The sequence below is a fragment of the Eucyclogobius newberryi genome, unplaced genomic scaffold (assembly GCF_026437365.1).
Source record: "Eucyclogobius newberryi isolate DKJ021-1_F unplaced genomic scaffold, fEucNew1.0.hap1 SCAF_9, whole genome shotgun sequence".
Taxonomy (NCBI): domain Eukaryota; kingdom Metazoa; phylum Chordata; class Actinopteri; order Gobiiformes; family Gobiidae; genus Eucyclogobius; species Eucyclogobius newberryi.
In genome coordinates, this window is record NW_027316532.1 from 20089138 (window position 1) to 20112878 (window position 23741).

At 42.6% G+C, this 23741-nt stretch overlaps 3 protein-coding genes and 1 long non-coding RNA gene across 4 annotated transcripts in view; 2 read left to right on the plus strand and 2 right to left on the minus strand.

Moving 5' to 3' along the window:
- Positions 1-2988, minus strand: part of LOC140353468 (complement factor H-like) — a 32411-nt gene extending 29423 nt beyond the window's left edge. The window contains exons 1-4 of the mRNA XM_072438043.1: positions 2933-2988; positions 2815-2901; positions 1956-2138; positions 247-352 (exon numbers count right to left, since the gene is read on the minus strand). Of these exons, the coding sequence (XP_072294144.1) occupies positions 247-352; positions 1956-2138; positions 2815-2887 (362 nt within the window). The 5' untranslated portion in view covers positions 2888-2901; positions 2933-2988. The remainder of the gene's footprint in view (positions 1-246; positions 353-1955; positions 2139-2814; positions 2902-2932) is intronic.
- A 9935-nt stretch (positions 2989-12923) lies between these two features.
- LOC140354407 (uncharacterized) lies at positions 12924-14940 on the plus strand. The gene is made up of 3 exons (XR_011925964.1): positions 12924-12990; positions 13712-13911; positions 14221-14940. It is a non-coding gene; the product is annotated as an uncharacterized lncRNA (long non-coding RNA).
- A 3441-nt stretch (positions 14941-18381) lies between these two features.
- On the plus strand, positions 18382-19047 carry LOC140353715 (protein NCBP2AS2-like). The gene has a single exon (XM_072438408.1). The coding sequence runs from the start codon at positions 18532-18534 to the stop codon at positions 18835-18837; it is 306 nt and encodes a 101-aa protein (XP_072294509.1). The 5' UTR covers positions 18382-18531; the 3' UTR covers positions 18838-19047.
- A 2737-nt stretch (positions 19048-21784) lies between these two features.
- meltf (melanotransferrin) overlaps positions 21785-23741 on the minus strand; it is a 41214-nt gene continuing 39257 nt past the window's right edge. Inside the window, exon 15 of the mRNA XM_072438044.1 lies at positions 21785-22003. Coding sequence (XP_072294145.1) covers positions 21785-22003 — 219 coding nt within the window. The remainder of the gene's footprint in view (positions 22004-23741) is intronic.

The window sequence follows — 23741 nt, forward strand, 5'->3', positions numbered from 1 at the left end:
AGTAATGCCCGCACAATCCTCTAGTCTCTGTAAGATGGTCCTATGTGGAGGACGCCATCCCACAATCCTGATCGCTTATATTCTAATTTAGTATAGTTTTCATAAAGACAAATATGATGATCTTTTTTTTACCTCCAACTTCGACTTTAGGACAGTCAATAGTGGAGAAGAAACAAAGGCTCTGCAGAGGTTAATGGCAAACATTGTACAGAACGTTCAAACAAAAGTGCATTATGGTTTCTTTACCCGCTGTGGCAGGTGTAGCGAACTTGGGATCCAAATACATAATCGCTTCCTTTCACCAGTGCGAAATCGGCAAACGAGACATCGCCGGGATGGCCACAGGATATCGCTTCAAAGAACGCAAACACAAAATAAAAGAACTGAAGAAGAATAGGAAATGAACAAATACATCAAAACACATTTTCCATTTTTAAATGGTCCAAATGCTACACGTTATGTATTCAAATATGTCTACTGTTAGATTGGTTAAAACACAGAACAAAATAAAGAACAAACACACACAGGATGCTAAAACACAAATATAACATTTGATAAAATTAACCAATACATGAAAACACATTTATATCAAATAAAATTACATAAAACAAGTGCATCAGCGCTGTGGGTCATTCCACAGGAGCAAAGTTGTTGAAAGCCTTTTTTCCTGTCTCTGTGTTGACACGATGTGATTGTAAGATAAAAATGTCCTGAGACCTCAAACTGTGAATACTTGAACTGATGAGCAATAAACCTGAAAAATAATCAGGCAAAATGCTAACGAGAGCTCAACCTCAGAGCTGAACATTAGAGATGAATGATAAACAGAGGCAGTGACCCCCAAACTGGAGGAATGGCTTGAGCAGATCCCAGGAAAACCATCAGACATCTCTGGCAGAGGACCTGGTCCCGAGCTTGAAGGGCAAAAATAGAGACCACCCGCGGAGGATGAGAAAGAGTTCTTTTTATATGATATGACCATCATCTAGAACTGAGAGAGATGTCGCCTGGATTAAGAGGAAAACACATTTTATTTTTAAATCAGAATGACTTCTGGCTTTAAGATTATTTGTCAGCTCTTGTGTTTGTTGAAGGAGAGTTTATCATCGATCCAGATCCCCAAGTATTTGTAATGAGGTACTTCAATCATATTACCATCAAATCAAGAGTAAGAATAGATATATATTTTTGGGTCACTGGAGTTTTGTTGAATGGAGTGAAAATCACTTGAATATTTTGAATCACTTGTGCAGCAGGAGGCGCTCTAGCATACAGCATACATCATCTGCATACAAGTGGATGCTACTGTGTTTTATACTATAACTTGTGTTTATATGAATTGTAAATAACAGCGGTCCAAAGACAGAGCCTTGAGGATCACCTTTATTACGATAAGAAAATCCAGAGTGAAAGCATCAGCTGCCAACTTTACAAAGAGCGGGTGTAGACAAATATAGGCAGGGTGATATTAGGCAAAAAACAAAAAGCACATTATTTAGCTATTCTATTTTTGTTTAAAACTTATTATGGCTTTCAACATTAATTCTATGAACATAAAGCTAATACACTTTTAGTCGGGTCGGCTTTAAAACCTCAAGCTGTTTATTGAAAGACAATTCGATTACATTTTATTAATTGCAGAGCGTTACAAACATTTTACTCCTCATTATCGGTAAGGGAAAAAAATATATATATTACTCAAGTATAAGTACAAAGTAGCAATGCCAAGAAACTACTCAGGCAAGAGTAACTGTCTGGACGTGCAATGACATCCCATTCATCATTTGACGGCACCATAATTGGAAGCACAATAAAAGGATGGCGTTTGAAAAGTACTATCAGGGTATTAATGCAGTACCACTTCCCACCACCGGCCGTAAACCGCGCAGGTGTCACGTTTTGTAACTCGTGTTCATCCTGGGTACATCCTTAACAACGTGATGTTTCCAGCTTACCTCTGCAGATGTCCCCTTTCTTCTCCCATCCATCCTTGCTGCAGATCAGTCTGACGAAGCCGCTGTAGCCGACTTGGCATTTCACTCGCACGACGTCGCCGTAGGCATAGCTCTGCTTTAGGTTACTTAAGTCAAAACTTTCATGAAAGCCTTGCCCAGTTTTAAAAGCCTCCAGTGCGCAATCTTGAAAACAACAACAACATTCATTATCACTGCAGACTTGTGTGGGCCACAAAAAAATGGAGTATATAACAAGGAAGACATAATAATAATAAAATGTAACTTGCTATTTTTTGGAGTATCGCAATAATAATATTCTGATAATATGTTATGTCAGGAAATGTTGTAAAATGCTTAAGTATTTAACGCTTTAACCGATTTCAACAAGTTATACCTCATTACGATCGCTTTCACAATATTACGTGTGCTATTACTTTTGACATTTGAACAACTTGTACTTTTTGCAGTATTTTCAAAAGTATGAGTACTTTTTCCCCATTGAAGTGAATGGGGCATTAGAATTATTATTCTTTAGACTTTATTCTTTAGGCTTTATTCTTTAATTTTACACACATGTTGTACTTTTACGCAAGAACGCAGACACTCGCAATGGTTTGAATATTGTTTATTTTCTTCTCTTTTTCTTTTTTCTTTACATAAGTTTGTTCTTGTTGTTTTATGTACAAAAAAAAAAAGAAAAAGAAGAAAATAAAAATTCATTATTAGGTGTGGGATGCTAATACTTTTGTTATTAAGGGTACAATAAAAAATAAAACAACACATTTTATTTTAACAACTCATACAATACATCTACATCAGCAAGAATGATCATTATTATTATTATTGTTATTAGTCTCACCTTCAGCACACTGGGCAACGGTCAGTAAATACATCCATAACAGGACGCCACAGCGCCGGTTTAACGCACGCATTTTGTGTCTGAATCCTGGCACACAGACTGGAGAGTCCCGGGATACACGGCACACTAACAGCAGAGACTGGAGCGTCCCGGGGCACACGGCTGGACTGACCAAGTCATTGCTCAATGTTTTACGCAACATTCCAATCCCCAAACTAACAGCGGAAAGAAAAATGGGAAGTTGAAGTTCGCAAGAGGCTTTTTAGAAACTCCAAACTGCATACATTTCTTTATTATTACTATTTTTAAATGTTTCAATAAAATATGACTTATTTTTTAAAAATGCATTGTTACAACCATTACCATAGATGAAATACGGTGTTTGCATAGTTTTGAAATAGCGACGCAGCAAAAGACTCTTCCAGTAAAGGGTTATTTGTGTTCTGGCAATGATCGGTAAAAAAATCAATTGAGTAAATAAAATGAAGCATTTTAAAAGCGTCAAAACGTCTGTGTGGAAAAGGATGTCCACTGAGCACTAATAAATATGAGATAAACAACTGGATTAAGTGTACACGGCTCTCACTCTGATCCAAACTCTAAATTAGACAACAACTGACACCAGTGGCGGCTGGTGGTGCAAATTATAGGGGGGGGGGCTATTTGACAACATGACAGTGTTTTTTTTTTTTTTTAAATGTCCAAAATTGAATATTTAACATTGATTGTATAGATACATATTTTAAATCCACATTTACAACTGAATTAATTAAGTAAACACACTTTGTTTCCACTTTTGGTAATGTCGGTGTAATCCCTCATTCGTCCAGGCGTGTTCCATAGTAGAAAAAGCTTCAGTTGTAGTCATCTGGACTCAGTTTGAAAAAATAGACGTTTCGACTCTCATCCAAGAGTCATTGTCAATAACAGAATTTAGGTCGAGAACTCCGATATTAATACTGTTCTGTGGTAAGACCCGCCCATTGGGAGGAGCCTTCCTGAAGTAGAAAGAGTTGTTTGTTTCAACAGAAACTCCCCCTTCTATCTACCGAGCCTATTCAGAATCTTAATGGGCTATTAGAAACCTCTTTGTCTTTGTGAGACCCTGGCTCAACCACCCTGAGTACCTGATTCTCTGCTCTGTGTCCTCTGACCGGTGATTTGATCTGCAGGCTCTTCGGGATCATGTTGTTCTGTCTGCATCTAAGATTGAACCTCAAGTGATTCCTGTTGTCTGCTAGTTTCCTGGCTACAGATTCGAGTTCCCGAACTAAATCCAAGGTTTTTGGCCCAAAATTCTTGGAAATATGTCGGTGTAATCCCTCATTCGTCCAGGCGTGTTCCATAGTAGAAAAAGCTTCAGTTGTAGTCATCTGGACTCAGTTTGAAAAAATAGACGTTTCGACTCTCATCATTCGACTCTTTCTACTTCAGGAAGGCTCCTCCCAATGGGCGGGTCTTACCACAGAACAGTATTAATATCGGAGTTCTCGACCTAAATTCTGTTATTGACAATGACTCTTGGATGAGAGTCGAAACGTCTATTTTTTCAAACTGAGTCCAGATGACTACAACTGAAGCTTTTTCTACCACTTTTGGTAATGCGAAAATACATTTGACATAAAATTACATTTTACACTTTATAAAATATCAGATTGTAAAGAGCAGAACAAACATCTCAGTGATACTGTAACTTATAGTGCAGAGTAACAATTACTACATTAAGAGGAAATAAAAACACAAACAATTGTTGGTGTTTCATAAAACAGCTTATAAGTGGCAGTAATTACCCTGAACTACATGTGTTAAGTTTTACATTTTTATATTTAATTTTCACAGACATTATTACTTAAAGGCAGTCGAGCAGCTCGTTCTGAATCGTACCTCATGGTGTGGGTCCCTGGTCACTGACGGGTACTTTCGTTAACTGTGTGTTTTTGGCCCTCTATACAGTAATAATGTAAAATTTTTGCATTACATGCTTATTTGCACGGGACATGCAAGAGATGGGGAACGTATTCGTGAGCTACTTAGCGCAATAATGTTCCATTTTCCTACTATTAATAAGAATGCACGGGGCGTGGATGAGTGGAGGAGTGCGTTAGTGAGTGTTTGGAAGTGGGCGAGCGTGAGCTGCGAGCCCACGAGCTGCGAAAGTGGGCACCGTGCACAGCCTTACGGAACTAATAGGCCTCTCGCCAGCTTGTGGCGCTCGGGCCTAATAATAAAGGGTTTAGTAGATAGATATTGCCATTATTGATGAGTGCTGTAAATATGGTGACTTTACATAAAATATTGAAAAAGGTTACTGAAGATTAATTTTCATATTTAATCATATTTCATAAGTAAAACTCCAATAAAGCTTCATATGGAAAAATAAAAGTTGCTGTGGTGTCCATCATGGTGTATTTGTTGTGTTATTCAAATTGTATCGCTCTATTTGATGTTCCATTCCAGCTATAAAACGTTTCTATTTTTGATTTTGATTTTTGATGACGGTCCTCAATACTCGTCTCGGCTCTGTCTGCACATTCGGAGCAGTGTAATTCGTTGCGCCCAAAATACGCATCTGATTTTAAAAGAAAGGTTGTAATCGCTTGGCTGTGTAAATATGAGTATTTTGGCATGTTTATGATCTTACTCGCCTAAGGCCCAACGTCACTGGGATAGGCTCTAGTCACCCGCGATCCGAAGGGGAAAAAGCGGTAGAAAATGAAAGAATGACTGAATGATCTGTAAAGGCAAGGCAAGTCAAGTTTATTTGTAGAGCACATTTCATACACAGGGCAATTCAAAGTGCTTCACACAGCAGGAAAAATGCATTAAAATCACAAAGAAATTACAGAAACAGAAATACAATAAAATTAACTAAATGTGACATGAGCGGTACATAGCAGTGCTTAAAATAGTGGAATCTACAACGCCATCCAGGGAATGGGGCCCTGGGACCACAAATGGAACTACAAATTTAACTAAAAGCCGCGCTGGTCTGGACAATGAGAGAGAGGTGGATTTATTTACAGAATACAATTATTTTGTTACAAAAGTTAAACTATACAAGTTTAGACAAAGTAGTGAATGGGACATGCACACATGTAAATCAACACAACGAATTAAACAAAATTCAAATAAAGCAAATAAACACCATGCAAAACAGACAAACAAAATCAAACAAAGCAACAAAATTGATAATAAAACACATGCAACACACAGGCGGGACTTACCCAGATTGTTATTTGTGAATTCCCTTTTTGTTTAATGTGCATGGTGCAGATGCCCATGAATTTATAACAGTCTAATTTGATTGATTAAAACGGTGGTTAATGACAAGGGGTAAATGTATTTTAATAAAGGATAAAAACAACGGCCTCCCCACAGGAGATGGCAGCCTGAAGGGCGGCTGCACGCCGAGCCTCTCGTGCCTAAAATGACACACGGGCATTAATAAAAACAACACATAGGCTACCGTGTAGATTGGCCTTACCTGTCGGGCAGAGGAGCGCGCACCCACGAGCAGCAAAGGGGAAGAGCCGCAGATTACCTGCGGCGTGATCCAACAGCCCAGGGTCTGTGTCAGAGCAATTAATGAGCCGCGGCCCCTAAATCAACGCGCCAGCGGGACAACTGTATACTCACCGGAAGAGAGCCCCAAGACCACCCAAGCGTGCCCAAGGCACACGCCCTCCCGGCACGGAGGGGGAATGGGCGCAGTAGCGCCAGGCGGGCACAGCCCTGAGCGGGAGATGGAGTTAAACGGGGGCAAAACTTAAAACGCACGAGAAGCCGTGGAGACCAACTTGGTTAACACTGCCAACGCGCACACCAGATTGGAGACGTCTGCCCCAATCCGCTCCAGCTGTGGCACCACGCTGCCACCACAAAGCCCACTAGAAAGAGACAGGTAGGTGTGCACGCGCACGCTGCGCGTACCCTTATTTGAGGGTAGCGTGCACACCGCCCCCAACGAACCTTAAAGTGGCCACCACCTCGACATGTCACGTTCTACCCCCCTTTGATTTGTCGGCGCCCCGACGACACAACAAGAAGCTGTAAAACATCTAAATCTTACTCACGTACCGCCAATAGAAGGCTCACCGAGGACATGAGGGAGATGGTGGATGTTAGAATGCTGTCCAGCAGTAGCGCGAGTAGTGCGGCGTAGGACTGGCCGCCTGGCTCTGGGTTGTGGTCCCTCGACCCTACCGCTTCCCATCCCAGCACCTTCCGAGGAATGAGCCTCAATCTCAACCCTACTGCTTCCCGCCACAGCACCTTCCAAGGGATGGTCTTCGGGAATCCCAGGGTTGCCAGGGTCTGCAGTACGCACCAGGGCCAAAGGCCCTGAATGGCCAGTGACTAAACACCATGAGTCACTGTCCCTTGAGCAGTCACTACCTGGCTGCTTGGCGTAGGTTCTACCCTGCAGGGGTTCTGGTGAAGAGTCTGGCATGGCATGGGCCTTTAGCATATCTCTATGCACGTTCCGAGTTGCCTGTAAATTGTTCGCGGGAGCAACGGTGTAGACCACCCCGTCCTCTACAGGGGCCTTCAAGACCTGATGTAAGGCAGGGCGCCAGATGTCTTTGACTTTATGGCGTCCCCTTGCCCCATGGTCTCTGAGATAGACAAGTTGACCAACCTGCAAAGGAGCCTCCCGTACGCGGTGGTCATGCCTCTCCTTCCTACGACCTGCATTTGCAATCAACCGTCCACGGGCACCAGCAAAGGCCACCCAGTTCCGCCACCCAGTTCTGCACAGTCCCGGGGAGGGGGTTCTGCACATGACCTAAAGCAAAATCGATGGGAAGCTTAGGCTCACGCCCGAACATCAAATAAAAGGGAGACTCACCAGTGCTTTGATGGGGTGTGGTATTGTAAGAAAAGAGGACTTGGGGGAGACATGCGGCCCAGTCCTGCTTCGGCGATGGCGGCAGAGTCCGGAGAAGATTATGGAGGGTGCGGTTAAACCGCTCACATTGCCCATTCCCAGCAGGATGATATGCCGTGGTCCGGGACTTCTCCACATGGTACAGCTCACAGAGCTGGTGGAGTAATGCGCCCTCAAAGCACCTCCCTTGATCAGAATGTATACGACTGGGTACACCAAACCTAAAAAAACACTCCTGTGTGATGACCTGGGCTACCGTAGGGGCACGTTGGTCTCTAGTTGGGACCGCCACTGTGTATTTGGTGAATACATCAGTCATTACTAACATGTTCTCGACCCCATTACGGGTTGGTTCGAGCAACGTGAAATCAATGGCCAGAATTTCGTTCGGATGTGAAGCGAGTACATGACCCATACAGCTGTGGGGAATCGGTGCAGAATCCTTTGCTACCTGGCACCTTTCACACTGCTGTACCCACTGCTTAATGTCAGTAGACATTTTGGGCCAGTAACATCGCTGGCGCACCAGTTCTGAGGTCCTCTCAATACCCTGGTGCCCATGTTCTTGATGGAGCATTCCCAAGGTTTGTTCCCGGAGTGCAGTTGGTAGGAGAAGCTGGAATAATTCTTCCCTACCATCGGGCCGGAATAGCTTACGATAGAGCACCCCTTCTTGCTCTAACAACCGATCCCACTGCCGGAGAAGAATAATCGTAGCCTCGGAAAGGCAACGACGCTCATCTGGAGTGGGCTTCTCCCGCTTCCTCCAAAACACCAGGAACTCCCCCAAACAAGGATCAGCTTCCTTCAAAGCACGGATGTCAGCAAGGGAATGACCAGGAAAGACAGATATCAAAGACTGAGTGACCATCTGAGGCTCCACTGCTTGATGAAGGGCCAGGGGAACAATACTGCCAGGTAATATATTAGTGACCACCTCGGAGGTGGTCAAGTACTGCCTGGACAAAGCGTCAGCATTACCGTTACTGCGTATTTCATAATCAAAAGCAGCAAGTTGCGCGGCCCACCGATGCTCGAGGGCGCCCAACTTTGCGGACTGCAAGTTGCTCAAGGGGTTGTTATCAGTAAAAACCATACATCTATGTCCTATTAAGTACTCTTGAAACTTCTCCGTCATGGCCCACTTAAATGCAAGCAGTTCCAGTTTCATGGAACTGTAGTTAGTCATATTGCGCTCAGTGGGCTGGAGACCGCGGCTCGCATATGCCACAGGCCGTATGCTCCCATCAGTTTCTTGGGAGAGTACTGCCCCAAGGCCACTGTAGCTCGCGTCAGTCTCCAAGATAAAGGGCTTTGAGAAATCTGCGTATGCAAGCACAGGAGCAGAGACCAGCTTTGCCTTTAGTGCCTCAAAGCTGTCTTCACATTGGGGGGTCCATACCTCATCCAAAGGTTTCCCAGATCCTCTTTTCTTTTTGGTTCCACCAACTGTCGCCACTAGTCGGTGGAGGGGTGCTGCCAACTTGGCAAACCCCTCTACAAAGCGGCGATAATAGCTGGCAAATCCGAGGAAGGAGCGCAGCTCGGTGACATGCTGGGGCTGTGCCCACTCGGCTACCGCCTCAATTTTGGAAGGGTCTGTCGAGACACCCTCTTGGGAAATTACATGACCCAAGTATTTGACCTTCGGTTGGAAGAAGGAACACTTTTCTAATTTAACCTTCAACCCTTCTTGTTGAAGGCGTCCTAGGACCAAATCCAGCCTCCCCACATGCTGCGCAACTGAGGAGGAGAACACAACAATGTCGTCCAAATATAACAGCAACGACTGACATTGCTGGTCTCCAAACAACCTCTGCATCAAGCGCTGGAACATGCTTGGGGCATTACACAAGCCGAATGGCATACGATTGAATTCAAAGAGGCCAAAAAGGTGTACAAAAGGCCGTCTTCGGCTTGTCTTGCTCCGCCATTGGGACTTGGTGGTATCCACTGGCCAAATCAATGGTTGAAAACCAGCGGGCACCCGACAACGCATCCAGACTCTCCTCAATGCGCGGAAGAGGAAAGGCATCCTTTCTAGTCTTGCCGTTCAGAAGGTGGTAGTCCACACAGAGGCACCATCCTTCTTACGGACCAGGACGATGGGTGAGGCATAAGGACTGCCACTTTCTCTAATGACCTGTGCATCGAGGAGCTGGTTAATATGGGCTTTTACAGTCTCATACTCCGATGGTGGAATACGCTTATAGCGTTGTTTAATAGGCACATTGTCCAGCAGAGGGATCTCATGAGTGATCAGGTTGGTGTGCCCAAGGTCACCGTCATGTACAGAGAACACAGTCTGGTATCTCCGCAACAAAGACCTGACCTCTGATTGTTCCTCAGCATCCAGTGCCACTAGGTCCACTGCATCCAATCTGTCCTGTTCTTCTCTGACCACTGTCTGGGACCACACCGTGGCCTCGACTGTGTTCACATCTGTGATCCCTGCAGGGAGACTCACCCCCTCAGCCCTACTAAGGACTCCAAGGCGAGTCCGAGGGTACAGAAGGGCATCGGTCACACCTACATTCACCACAGGGATGTAAACGGTCCCTCGTTCGACTCGCACAAGACAGGGAGATACAAGTAATCCAGCTGGCAGTCCGGAGTCGGGGGGCTCAAACAGGACAGCTCCTCCCGCAAACTGTTCAGGGCAGGTGCTAGCCACTAGCTTTGTGGTGCCACCTGGTACCCGTACAACTTGCGAACCCCGCACTTTAACAGTGCTGGCGAAAGGCCCTGGTTCACGAGCTGCTGCTTGGTGGCACTTCTGTAGAGCCTCGATGACTGGGCCTGGCGCTTGTACAATCACCGGCAGTTCAAAAAGGGAGGGGCCATGGGCACCAAAAAGCTCCCTATAGCAACGGCGGATTATATTCATTCCTAAAATGCCGGGGACTGAAGAGCCAGGGCCTGGGGAATCCTTTACTACCAGAATGCCGCAGGTGGGAATTTCCAGCCCATTGGCTGCCCGCAACAGCAGCCAGTGACAGGACTGGAGGCGGTTAGGGCCCCAAGGCTAAAAGTACTCCCGGAAAAAGCTTTCGGTGATTGTGGACACCATAGACCCAGTGTCCAGCAAACAAGAAACCACAACCCCACCCAGGGAAACCTTATTGGTTGGGCATGTGGCCATTAACCCTGACATTCCCCCTAATTGAGACCCTGTGGACTCCTCCCGAACCTTGGCTCCGCGGTTCAGAAGGCTTCAGTTTCCCTGCAGGCCTGCCCTGTGGGTAGGTCCAGAGAGCGAATTAGCACGGCCACGAAACGGAACATGCTCCCCATCGCACTCACTGGCATAGTGGCCAGGCTGTTGACACCTTCTGCAGATAATACTACTACGGGGGGCCCTACCACTTGGCCGTGTGTCCTGAAGGGTAGCCACGGTTTCGGTGAGCCGGGTCAGTTGCTCCTGCTGACACTTTAGCAGTTCCATGACTTCACCCAGACCAGATTCTTGGGCATCAAAGGTTGACGCGCACTTTCCCGGACCTCATATTGAAGACCATGGATCAAAGGGAGGGAGAAACTCCTCTCACGATGAGCACTAGGGAGTCCTTCTCGCTCCCACCGGAGAGCCTCACTACGTACTTGCAAAAGTGTAGATGTTGGATGATTACGAGCAAACCGCTTTAACTCCCTACGTAGAGCACTATCAATCACATGCTCTATAAATTGATCTCGCAGGAGTACCGCAGCATTAGGCACTCCCTCTGGTGTAGCCTGCTTTACCTGCTCCATCAGTGACATGAGAGCCATCTTGCTGCCTTCGTGAAAAGAAAGCCTGTTGGAGTGTTACATAGGCAGAGCAACCATAAAGCTCCTGAAGGACGCTCAGGATCTGGGCAGGGTCTTCCTTAATTTCTGAGATGTGACGGGCTCGCATGCAAGCTTGAATCTCCTCTGTCCACTCATCCAGAGAGGGACCAGACTTGCCACTGAACAAGGGACACTTACGGTCCCTAGACATTACAAACACCCGCTCAGTGGAAGGGGCATTAGGAGGGAAAGCATTTCCAGTTGAAGTGCTTGGAACTTGGTTAGCTCCACTTGGGCCAAGTTGGGCCAGGGCTCTCTCCTGGTTGAGTCGCTCATTGTCCGCTTTGAGCTGCAACAATTGCTCTGAGAGCTGCAGAAGCTCCTCCTCCATACTGGCCACGGGTATACACCCCCCGAACCCCAAGCAAAGACTGAAATTGAAATATTACTAACCTCGATTTTTTGGGTCCTGAAAGAAATGCCGTTGTTTTATCCAATTAATGTTAACACCCACACGTGATCAAAGATAAAAATGTACAATATAACAACTATGGTTTCAACTAGTCACAATACACTAATAAATCACCCTCTACTTTATGTCCAATCCTGCCAATACAACGCCAGATTGTGACATGAGCGGTACATAGCAGTGCTTAAAATAGTGGAATCAACAACGCCACCCAGGGAATGGGGCCCTGGGACCACAAATGGAACTACAAATTTAACTAAAAGCCGCGCTGGTCTGGACAATGAGAGAGAGGTGGATTTATTTACAGAATACAATTATTTTATTTAAATATTACAAAAGTTAAAATATACAAGTTTAGACAAAGTAGTGAATGGGACATGCACACATGTAAATCAACAAAACGAATTAAACAAAATTCAAATAAAGCAAATAAACACCATGCAAAACAGACAAACAAAATCAAACAAAGCAACAAAATTGATAATAAAACACATGCAACACACAGGCGGGACTTACCCAGATTGTTATTTGTGAATTCCCTTTTTGTTTAATGTGCGTGGTGCAGATGCCCATGAATTTATAACATTAACCTGGTTAACACTGCCAACGCGCACACCAGATTGGGGACGTCTGCCCCAATCCGCTCCAGCTGTGGCACCACGCTGCCACCGCAAAGCCCACTAGAAAGAGACAGGTAGGTGTACGCCATGGATCTATTATATTATCTGGATAGGGTACGCCCCCTCTGCCTCTGGCTCCAAATTGAGTAGTGGCCACTTCGCAGAATGCAGCCTTTTGGTCGGACCATTTCAGGAGTTCGGCCTCTAAAATTACCAAACATGCTAAATTGTTTTTAGTCCAAAAATAAAATAGAAGGAATTTCACTCTTCAACTGTTTCTAAAATACTTAAAAAATACATTTTTAACCTCCCGGTGAACGGTGTACGCGCACCGAGCGCGCACGTCACCCTCATGAACGAGCCTCGGGAGAACACGTGACGGAAACTAAACACAAGCAGAAGAAAGTGACGAGACGAGACCAACGATACACGTAAGTTGTGTTTGTATGTCATTCCTCACGTTTCACACATCGTTCCATATGAAGTGTAAAACAACGATTACACAGTTAACACGAGTTAACACAAGTTAACACGAGCTAACGTAAGCTAAAGTTTAGCTACACAAAGATGCAACAACACGTCGTGATGGCTCGTGCTTCTGCAAATAAATAACTAATTATTTCTCTTACTAAATGTTCTAAGAGACAAAAGGTTAAGCATAGATCAAGGAAAACTAGAGAAAGAAGGGAAATAAAGTGATGTTTGTATTATGTGCTATAAAAAACAACCAATAATTCAAATATAACCTGCTATAATGGGTCATATCTTACATATATAAATGTAAAGGTGTTTAAAAGTGACAGTGCTGTACTTACAGGGGCTGAGACCACATTTGAGGTTTTATTACATATTTCATAATGACGTGTGCTGTGTTTAAACAAAGCACACGCTTGTTTTGTATAGGAATGTCATGGATTTACTTCCATGGAATATGTAGAGATTTAGCAAACATGTCAGTTATGTTCTAACTTCTAAGGTTTAAACTTATGCATAAATAAATGACTTTTGGTTCTAGCTTTAAAAATTAATGTGAAAAGAGGAACTTTTGTGTTACAGAGCGAAATGTAAATCTGTCAATAACATATTCCAGCTTTTCTCTGTTAAATGTGCAGAATATATCAATGTTCTAATGAGTATCTTTCTCATCTTCAGAGTGCTGACCAGTGAGTTTAGTCTGTCTGTGCTGACCAGAGCTCTACAGGTCACTACAGGTCACTACAGGTCACTGCAGGTCACTACAGGTCACTACAGGTCACTGCAGGTCACTACAGGTCACTACAGGTCACTGCAGACCTAATCACTGCAGACACAGAGTCATCTCAAGTAAACTCCTGACGACTCCAAAGCAAAAGGTATTTTAATAATAACTTGTGCCTCGACTAAAAGTAAACAGTGTAGAATCAGTACTTTGAATTTATAAAATGTCTGTTTTGTTATGACCAAAAAAACTAAATGATAATTGTTCTTCAAAAGAGCCACTGCTGTGTCACATGTGTCTGTAAAGCAGCTTCAGGACAAACACATGAAGTGTATGTTATATGACTTGTATAATCTAATACATATGAAGTGTATGTTCTATGACTTGTATAATCTAATACATATGAAGTGTATGTTATATGACTTGTATTATCTAAACATGTGACATGTTCTGTTTGTCTCAGTCATACGATGGAGCTGAACGGTGCAATTACTGAAGTACAGAAGACTGCGTAGCCATGGAAACAAAGTCTTGTTAAATACTGAGATATTCAGTATTTAACACAATAATGTCACATTCATGTGCATATAACTGATGTAAAAAGAGTGTTTATTTTACCATTATTATTAGTATTATTTTGTCTTACGCTGTTTTTATTTTATCTTTATCTTTATTTTTCCCCTCCATTCTTTATTAAGGTATGAGAGGTTCTGTCTAGAGGAGTTTTTGTTTATAAGAGTTCTTCTATTAAGATCGATCTATTAAGAGTGTTTTTTAAACTTCCTATAAGTTTTCTGTCCTTTTCCTCTGGATCTACTGTGTTGCAACAACAAAATTTCCCCATGTGTGGACAATAAAAGAATATCTTATTTTATTCAGTTTGTTCTATTTGACTTATACAGGTTGTTTTATCATTGTTAATATTTTTATGTTGCACTGAATCACCAAAGCAAGTTCCACTGTTTGTGAATTCTTTTCTTTGACAATGGCAATACATTTTCTGATTCTATTAATGATGATAATAATAATGAACAGTACACAGACTCAAACTCCTTAATAAGGGACTCCCACATTGTAGCTTTAAAACTCATTGTAGCTTTAAAACTCAACTAAAACTGGCTAAAATCAATTTATCATTTAAGATATTCCTTTATTGTCCCACATGGGGAAAAATATAATCAGATTCGCATTTATTGAACAAGTTCATTCATGTTCATTATTCGTATTAAATACATTAATAAACAAATGTGTTTTGTATTTATTAAAGATTGACATGATACAAAAACGACACAAAAGGAAACTGAATATAATTAAATACTGCTTAACTCAATTATGTAACAGAATCGATGATTATATTTTATATTTCTTCTCATCTGATTTAAAAAAAATGCATATTGGCCAAATTATATTATGTAAATAAATAACTGAAATAACGTCCTCATCATTTTCTGTAGTTTTTGGTTTGGGTATTTATTTTGTTATTAACTACAAAATAAATACCCAAACCAAAAACTACAGAAAATGATGAGGACGTTATTCCACCTCTAAATGTAATTTATTGTCATTAAACCAGACTTTTTATCTTAACACTTCTTTATAATTCTCTTAAATATCAGAGCTTTACAACATGATACATGTATATTTATAGATGAATATAACAATCCATCATTATACGTTACGTAAACAGACTATTTCAAGCCGAATTATTCCAAAAGTCCGTGTTGACTCTTCTCGCGACGTGCGCGCTCCCGACGCCAAAGCCTCACGGCGATGACGTCACAAAAGTGGGAGGAGATATACCACTGTTCAGGAAGTAATGCGGAACTAAAAAACTTTTTTGGAACCATGCGCCAATGAGCAGCTCCATAGGTTTCAATGGCGGCCATCTTGGCTTCCGGGGGCTTGGTGTACGCGCACGCTGCGCGTACCCTTATTTAAGGGTAGCGTGCACACCGCCCCCAACGAACCTTAAAGTGGCCACCACCTCGACATGTCACATAAATAAAAAATAAAAAACACTTAGCCACAAAGGGTAACGTGTTTTCGGAGTCCAACTCCTTTTTAAATCAGTCCAACTGATTGTCTAAGCTAATGAAATCACAAACATAAAAGAGAAGAGTGCAAAGAAAAATCCTTTCAGTCATATGCACAGCTAAACAAAACTGTTTTTAGCTTAGATTTGAACATTGTTAGAGTAGAAGCCTGTCTGACATCTTCAGGAAGACTGTTCCAGATTTTAGCTGCATAAAACTGAAACGCAGATTCCCCATGTTTTGTCCTGACTCTGGGCACCAGCAGGAGGCCCGTCCCTGAGGTCCTCAGAGTCCGAGATGGTTCATATGGCACTAACATATCCAAGATGTACTTTGGTGCTAGGCCATGGAGAGACTTGTACACAAGCAGAGCTGCTTTAAAGTCTATTCTCTGAGCCACAGGGGGCAGTGCAGAGACCTGAGAACAGGACTAATGTGATCATACTTCCTGGTTCTGGTCAGGACCCGAGCAGCAGAATTCTGGATGTACTGCAGCTGTTTTACAGCTCTTTTGAAGAGGCCAGGGAGCAGGCCAAACACATGGATAAGTCTCTCTAAATCTGGTTTAGACACTATATTTTTAGTGACTCTGGAGGTGACCGCTAACACTTTCTCTTTGTTTCTGTGGGACAAAAACGATGATTTTAGTCTTGTCTGAGTTCAGCTGGAGAAAGTTGTTTTGCATCCACACACTGATCTGTTGGATGCAGTGACAGAGTGAATCCACTGGTCCATAATATTCACCTGCGACAGTGAAACATAGATCTGACTCGTCTGCATCATTGTAATAGGACACATTTTCACTGTGTACCACCTGACCCAACGGCAGCATGTAGAGGTTGAACATAAGGGGACCCAGGACTGACCCTTGGGGCACTCCACAGGTCAGGGTCATGTGGTCTGAGACACAGCTACCAATTTCAACAAAGTACTTCCTGTCTTCCAGATAGGACCTTAACCAGTTTAGGGCAGTGCCAGTGATGCCCACCCAGTCCTCTAGTCTCTGTAAGAGGATCCCATGATCGACAGTGTCAAAAGCAGCACTCAGATCTAACAGAATTAAGACTGAGGCTTTGCCCGTGTCAGTTTTCGGGCGGATGTCATTTATCACCTTGACAAGAGCAGTCTCAGTGCTGTGATGAGGTGCATAAAGACTTGTGCATTTAGGAGCTATTGACCTCAGAAGTCAAAATCTGTGAATATGACGCTAACAAAGTTAGCGTCCCCACCAGCTCTCTCTGTTAACGCAACATTCTCCGTTCCCATGTCTGCGCGCAACAGCCTGGAAAAGCCACCTTCATGCTCGATTATTGTCTCTGCCAAGTGGATATGGCCTAATTACTTCACTTCCTTCAAAATAATAACGTGTTCCCATGTGATAATTATCACGTTCCCACGTGATACTTAAAAAAAAAATACATATATTAATAATAATTATTATTATTTATATATATATATATCTATAGATAGATTATATATATATATAGATATATATAGATATATTAGTGTTGTACCTGATGGCGTTCATTGAACGAAAGTTCATGAACGCGTTCATAATTTTGGTGAACGTGAACTGAACGAACGGTATTACTGCTGACGAACGAAACTGTGAACACGTTCTTTCTGGTGTCTGTGAACGGCAAAATTCTTTCTTTTTATTTTCGTTCAATAAAGTGTCAGATTGTTAGAGACTTCCAGGCGAAAAACACACCATTATGTTGCCCAAAAAGAGCCTATGTCTGGCACGGGTGAGAGCTCCGGAGTTGTAGAGGCCGATAGCGCTCAGAGATTTCGCGTGTCGCACCGCACTGCGCATGCGCATCAAAACAAAAAGCAGCATGGACACGACAGCAACGTGTAGTTAACCGAGCAGCAACAATTCACCCTGCTACGACCTGCTAGTGTGGGCTAAGTGGACAACAACAAATGGGGGAAGTCTGTCCTTTCAATGTGAATGTAAATCCTGGGGAAGGATTCAAAATTGGATATGAAGATGAAATCTGACACATATTTTCAGCAATAAAGTAATACAATAATTGCTGCCTGTGGTTGTATATGGGCTTTGTAAATAATTTAGAACAATTATAGCATATTGAAAAAAATAACTGAACTAGTTCATTTTTTGGAGCTGTGAACTTAGTTCAAAATTTAGAATTATGAACTATGTAGAAAGTGAACTTTCCCAACTCTGTATATATATATATATATATATATATATATATATAATTTTGCTAATGTCACCTTTGGGCTCTGTACTTTATTTCCTGTTGCTGCAAACTTGTAAAAAGACAGGAAGTAGGGGGCGCTATGCTTAACATCAGGATGAAACCAGAAGAAGACTCCTTAAGTAATAGTTTACAGTGACCTGTCCGAGGTAAAAAATAGTGATTTAAACTCACTGTCTAATTCAGTTTATGGTTCGATTATTGACTCTTTGTGTTTTAATTTCTCGCTCTCTGTGTTTTCTGCTGTAGAACAGTTTGGCACGTCCCCTTTCAAGGACAAAGCCAACGGCAGAAGCTAACCGGAGCTAACGCAGAAGCTAACCGGAGCTAACGCAGAAGCTAACCGGAGCTAACGCAGAAGCTAACCGGAGCTAACGCAGAAGCCAACCGGAGCTAACGCAGAAGCTAACCGGAGCTAACGCAGAAGCCAACCGGAGCTAACGCAGAAGCCAACCGGAGCTAACGCAGAAGCCAACCGGAGCCAACTGAGCTAGCCGGGGCTCTCTGACTGTAAACATGCTGGCTCGTTTGCTGTACTCGGTGTTAAACAAGTTGCAGGTGGTGGAGAAGCTCGCGGAGTCTCGGCCCATTCGCAGAGCGGCACAGATCACGGCCTACGCCATCACCAAAGCCCAGATCGCGGGTCAGGACGCGTCACAGCGGGTGCTCCGGTCCCAAACCCTGAAGCAGGTGCGACAGGAAGCAGGCCAGGTGCCGCGGGACCTCGGGCAGGTGGGCGTCCGCCTCAGGAGAGTGGGAGACACCTTCATGAACGAGGTGAAAGAGGGGCTGAAGGAGGGCTCCAGGAACATCAAGAAGTAAAGACAAATGCCTAAAGAAGACAGTGATTACATGCTGTCATGTGGCAGTGCGGCCGGACACTACCTCACTGTGTGGACAGATCTAATTTATACAAGAAATGTATGGTTTTAATAAAGTGAGGTGAAACGTGCCTAATGCTACTACTTTGCACTTAACTTTGACTTTCTCAAGGTGTAATATGTAAATAAATAAATGTGCTACATAATTCGACTTGGAAATTACTTGATAATTACAAATGAGTCTGTTGTAGTTGTAGCACATACTTTCATTGCACATGGAGACCTTTTAAAATACATCGGTCAGTGATTTGTCTTTATTTACTACGGTCTACATTGTAGATACAAACTGAAGATGGATGGAATTACATGGTGAAGAAGCTGAACAACTCTAAAATGTTTATTATTTATATCCAGATTCCTTTTCCCAGTGGCGCAAAGTATTGACCAGAGCAAAGGCTGATCTAAAAGTGTTATTTTAGGCCTTCAGCGAGGATCCACATCCATGTAAAATGGGGACGAGAGCGGGGAGGACATGCAGTAAACTGTCAGAGACTGGGATTCAGACTCCAGACACTGCGGCCGGCCTCACATGGAGCCTGGCATATGTGCGGCCGCCTTAACCACTCCACAAGAGTTGAACACATTCGTACATTTTAAATCCATTATTCCCATTAAGATAAGCAATGTCAAAAATTATATGTAACGTACGTGTGAGGTTTATGCCACGTACGTGTGATGTAAACTAAACTAGATGCATCATTACAAACTGAACAAACAATCTGGTGAATCGAGTGATCGAATAAAAACACAGTACTACATTATTCTACAGTTGTTCAACATCACTTAAAGTATTATGTGTGGGAAATACTGCATGACACAAACTCCCGCGTGTTGGTAATGTATTTATTTCAAAGAGCACACCGTAGTTTTGCACGTTTCCATAATACTTGGGCAGACGCACTGGCCTGGCAACTAAATATTAGTCAGATCACAATCATTTCCCAAAAGAAACAGGGCATTCGTCTCTGACACAACGAGTCAGTACATATTCACTGATATGGCAGCTGAACTTCATACAAAAATATACAATCTCTCAACATTTAAAGTATTACTCCTGCTTATATTCAGATCAACTACATTCTCACGTTATTGATTAGTTTAAGGACAAGAACTCTCCTCAAATCTCAGCAGAACGACGTGGTGTGGATGTCGGTGTGGAAACAGCGCGGGTTCTTTTTGGGGCTTGAATTTGTTCATTTTGTTGCAGGGGAAAGTCCAAAACGGCAGCGACGTCCGACGTGGCCGGCCTGCCAGCGCCACGTGGAGGTCGCGGTCGTCGTGGAGACAGCACTCGCTTAACCTTGAGCCAAGGTCACGGTTCTGTGGTGGAATTTGTGGATTTGTTTGAATTCATATCTTTGTAATTTCAAAGACTCTAAGGCAAAAGATTAAGAACGAACAACGAGAAGCTTCAACATTTGTGCTTTGTATGTTTGGACAGTGAATCTCACATAGAATGATTTATTATATTTACTTTTACTGCATCGGTATAAACTTCCTGTCAGGGGATGTGATGTTGCAGAACAGAATTGGCTTCATCAGATTTATCATTTTAAATACAGCCAAATTTCTCACTTTCTCACCGACTCTGGACCAAATGGGACTTTAATTTGACTTCAATTGATCCATGATTTTGTTGATTTGTATTTTTTGAATTTGAAATTCGCTCTCTGTGTTCTGTTTGTTAAGTGTTTAATCTTTAAAAAGAGTAAATCAAATAATAAATAATAATAATAATAATGATAATTGGAATCGTGAAAATCATGTTTGAATTTTTTCTATTTTTAATTCCAGTCGCTGTTTTTTGCCGTAAAAAATGCAAAACTCACTTTTAGTCAGAGTTTAGTTCACGTTTTAGAATTTCAAGTCCTCAAATTCAAGTGACACATTTTCACTGTGAATTTGACCCTCTGAATTTAGATTTTAATTGAATTCTTGAAGTTTTGAAAATCAAACTATTAAATATAGTTTCTATTAAATGTTTAAATTTTTTAATTGAGAAAAAACTAAAAAATCAGCGGCTGAAATTTGGAATGAAAACAATTCAAATGGCTTTTTCAGGATTAAAATAATAATCTACATTTATTTTGTTAAAATAAAATCAAAGTCTGATAAATAAAATGATGAAATGATGAAAAATATCTGGACTGTGTCCTTTGCCCCTGTGTTTTTATAGCATCGTAAAGATAGAGCTAGCTCCGGTTATAACGTTTTTTAAAGAGAACGAGTGGACAAATGTAACAAGAGGGAGCACATGCACTGATATGGCTGCCCACTGTCCGTAACCATAGCAACAAAAACAAAAACGCCTCAACAATCCCCTCCAAATTCACCAAAAATGATTACCAGACTAATAATAATAATCAGGAAACAGTGCCACGCCGCGCGGGCTATTAACGGGCTTGCGCCCATTCGGTGGCGTGGAAACCGGACGCTGACGTGAAGGAGGCGTGGCCACGGACACGACCGTCGCCAATGGAGATTTGAGGAGGATCTCGACGGGTTAGACGCCGCTGGTGAGGGGCAGAACTGGAACCAGCAGCAGAAGCAACAGCAGCAGCCGCGAGGACGACACGGCTTCAGGGAAAGAAAGACAAACGTTAGACTCTACGTTTGTGCCAGTTTGAGCCAGTTATTTTTAGGTTGAAACTTTAAATAAAACTGTAATAAATCAGGCTTTGAATAAGATATCAACAAATCCTTCTGTATTATTAAAATTGATTAAATTAAATAATAATTCTATTTATGTGCAAACTGGTAAACTGTAGAGAAAAAATTATAATAAAAAAATATTTAAAAAAATAGTTTTGCCTCACCCTGATAAAAACACTCATGCTTTTCAAATCTGGAATTTTTGGGGGAAATTTTTTCCAACTTTTTTTTTTGCGTCATGTCAAAAACGTGATTGGGTTACCTGCGCTGGCGGAGTGGCATTCCAGGTCAGTCAGAGAGTCCATGTATCCCTGTCCCAGCCAATCCTGGTAGGTTTTCCTGTCTCCCACGGCAACCAAACGCACCGTGGAGTCTTTGAACACCAGGTCGGAGGCGTTGTAGGCTTTTGAGTCAAACATCTGAAACCCGGGGCTCGAGTCGCTGCCAAAGTGTCTCTGGGAAAAGCGAAGCAGGGATCAGTTTAAAAACACCCCCAGTGCAGTCTGAATGCTGCGTTGCTATGGTTACGCTCTGTTTGCTCCTCCCACCGAGTGTAAGTGACAAATGCTTTATGTTTACCATAGAAATATCGTTAAACACCAATGTTCTCTAAAACGCCCGACTAACTGACCTTAAATTAAAACTGAAGCTGTTTCTGAACCGTTTGGAGTGTAAACATAAATAACTGGCTTATTAGTTGAGACTCCGTAGTTTTGGTCTCTTTTGTCTGATTTACGCTTAATCGGACAAGCTCTGCACAAAGGAACATACCCACCTGGACTTGACTTTATTTATTTATTAATTTTTTTAAATTATGTATTTATTTATAGTTTGTTTTTTTGTTTTTTTAAAGTTATTTATATTTTTTCTAAAATGATGTGTTGGCCCTGCGACGAGTTGGCCACTGTCCAGGGTGTACCCCGCCTAAGGCCCAAAGTCACTGGGATAGGCTCCAGTCACCCACGACCCCGAAAGGGAACAAGCGGTAGTAAATGGATGGATGGATTAAACATAGAACACAAAAGCAAACAGACCACACCCAAAGAGCAGAAATACAAATAACATAAACTACACTTTCAAAAAGTGTACACGGTCAAATCTTGAATGTCAGTTTTTCCATTTGTCGAATGTCTGTGATGATGTCTGTGATTGTGTCTGTGATAGTGTCTGTGATGATGTCTGAGATGATGTCTGTGATTGTGTCTGTGATAGTGTCTGTGATAGTGTCTGTGATAGTGTCTGTGATGATGTCTGTGATGATGTCTGTGATAGTGTCTGTGATGATGTCTGTGATAGTGTCTGTGATGATGTCTGTGATAGTGTCTGTGATAGTGTCTGTGATAGTGTCTGTGATAGTGTCTGTGATAGTGTCTGTGATGATGTCTGTGATAGTGTCTGTGATAGTGTCTGTGATGATGTCTGTGATAGTGTCTGTGATGGTGTCTGTGATAGTGTCTGTGATAGTGTCTGTGATAGTGTCTGTGATAGTGTCTGTGATGATGTCTGTGATGGTGTCTGTGATGGTGTCTGTGATGGTGTCTGTGATGGTGTCTGTGATGGTGTCTGTGATGGTGTCTGTGATAGTGTCTGTGATAGTGTCTGTGATAGTGTCTGTGATAGTGTCTGTGATGATGTCTGTGATGATGTCTGTGATGATGTCTGTGATGATGTCTGTGATGATGTCTGTGATGATGTCTGTGATGATGTCTGTGATAGTGTCTGTGATGGTGTCTGTGATGATGTCTGTGATAGTGTCTGTGATGATGTCTGTGATAGTGTCTGTGATAGTGTCTGTGATAGTGTCTGTGATAGTGTCTGTGATAGTGTCTGAGATGGTGTCTGTGATGGTGTCTGTGATGGTGTCTGTGATGGTGTCTGTGATGGTGTCTGTGATGGTGTCTGTGATGGTGTCTGTGATGGTGTCTGTGATAGTGTCTGTGATAGTGTCTGTGATGATGTCTGTGATGATGTCTGTGATAGTGTCTGTGATAGCGTCTGTGATAGCGTCTGTGATAGCGTCTGTGATAGTGTCTGTGATAGTGTCTGTGATAGCGTCTGTGATAGTGTCTGTGATAGTGTCTGTGATGATGTCTGTGATAGTGTCTGTGATAGCGTCTGTGATAGCGTCTGTGATAGCGTCTGTGATAGTGTCTGTGATAGTGTCTGTGATAGCGTCTGTGATAGCGTCTGTGA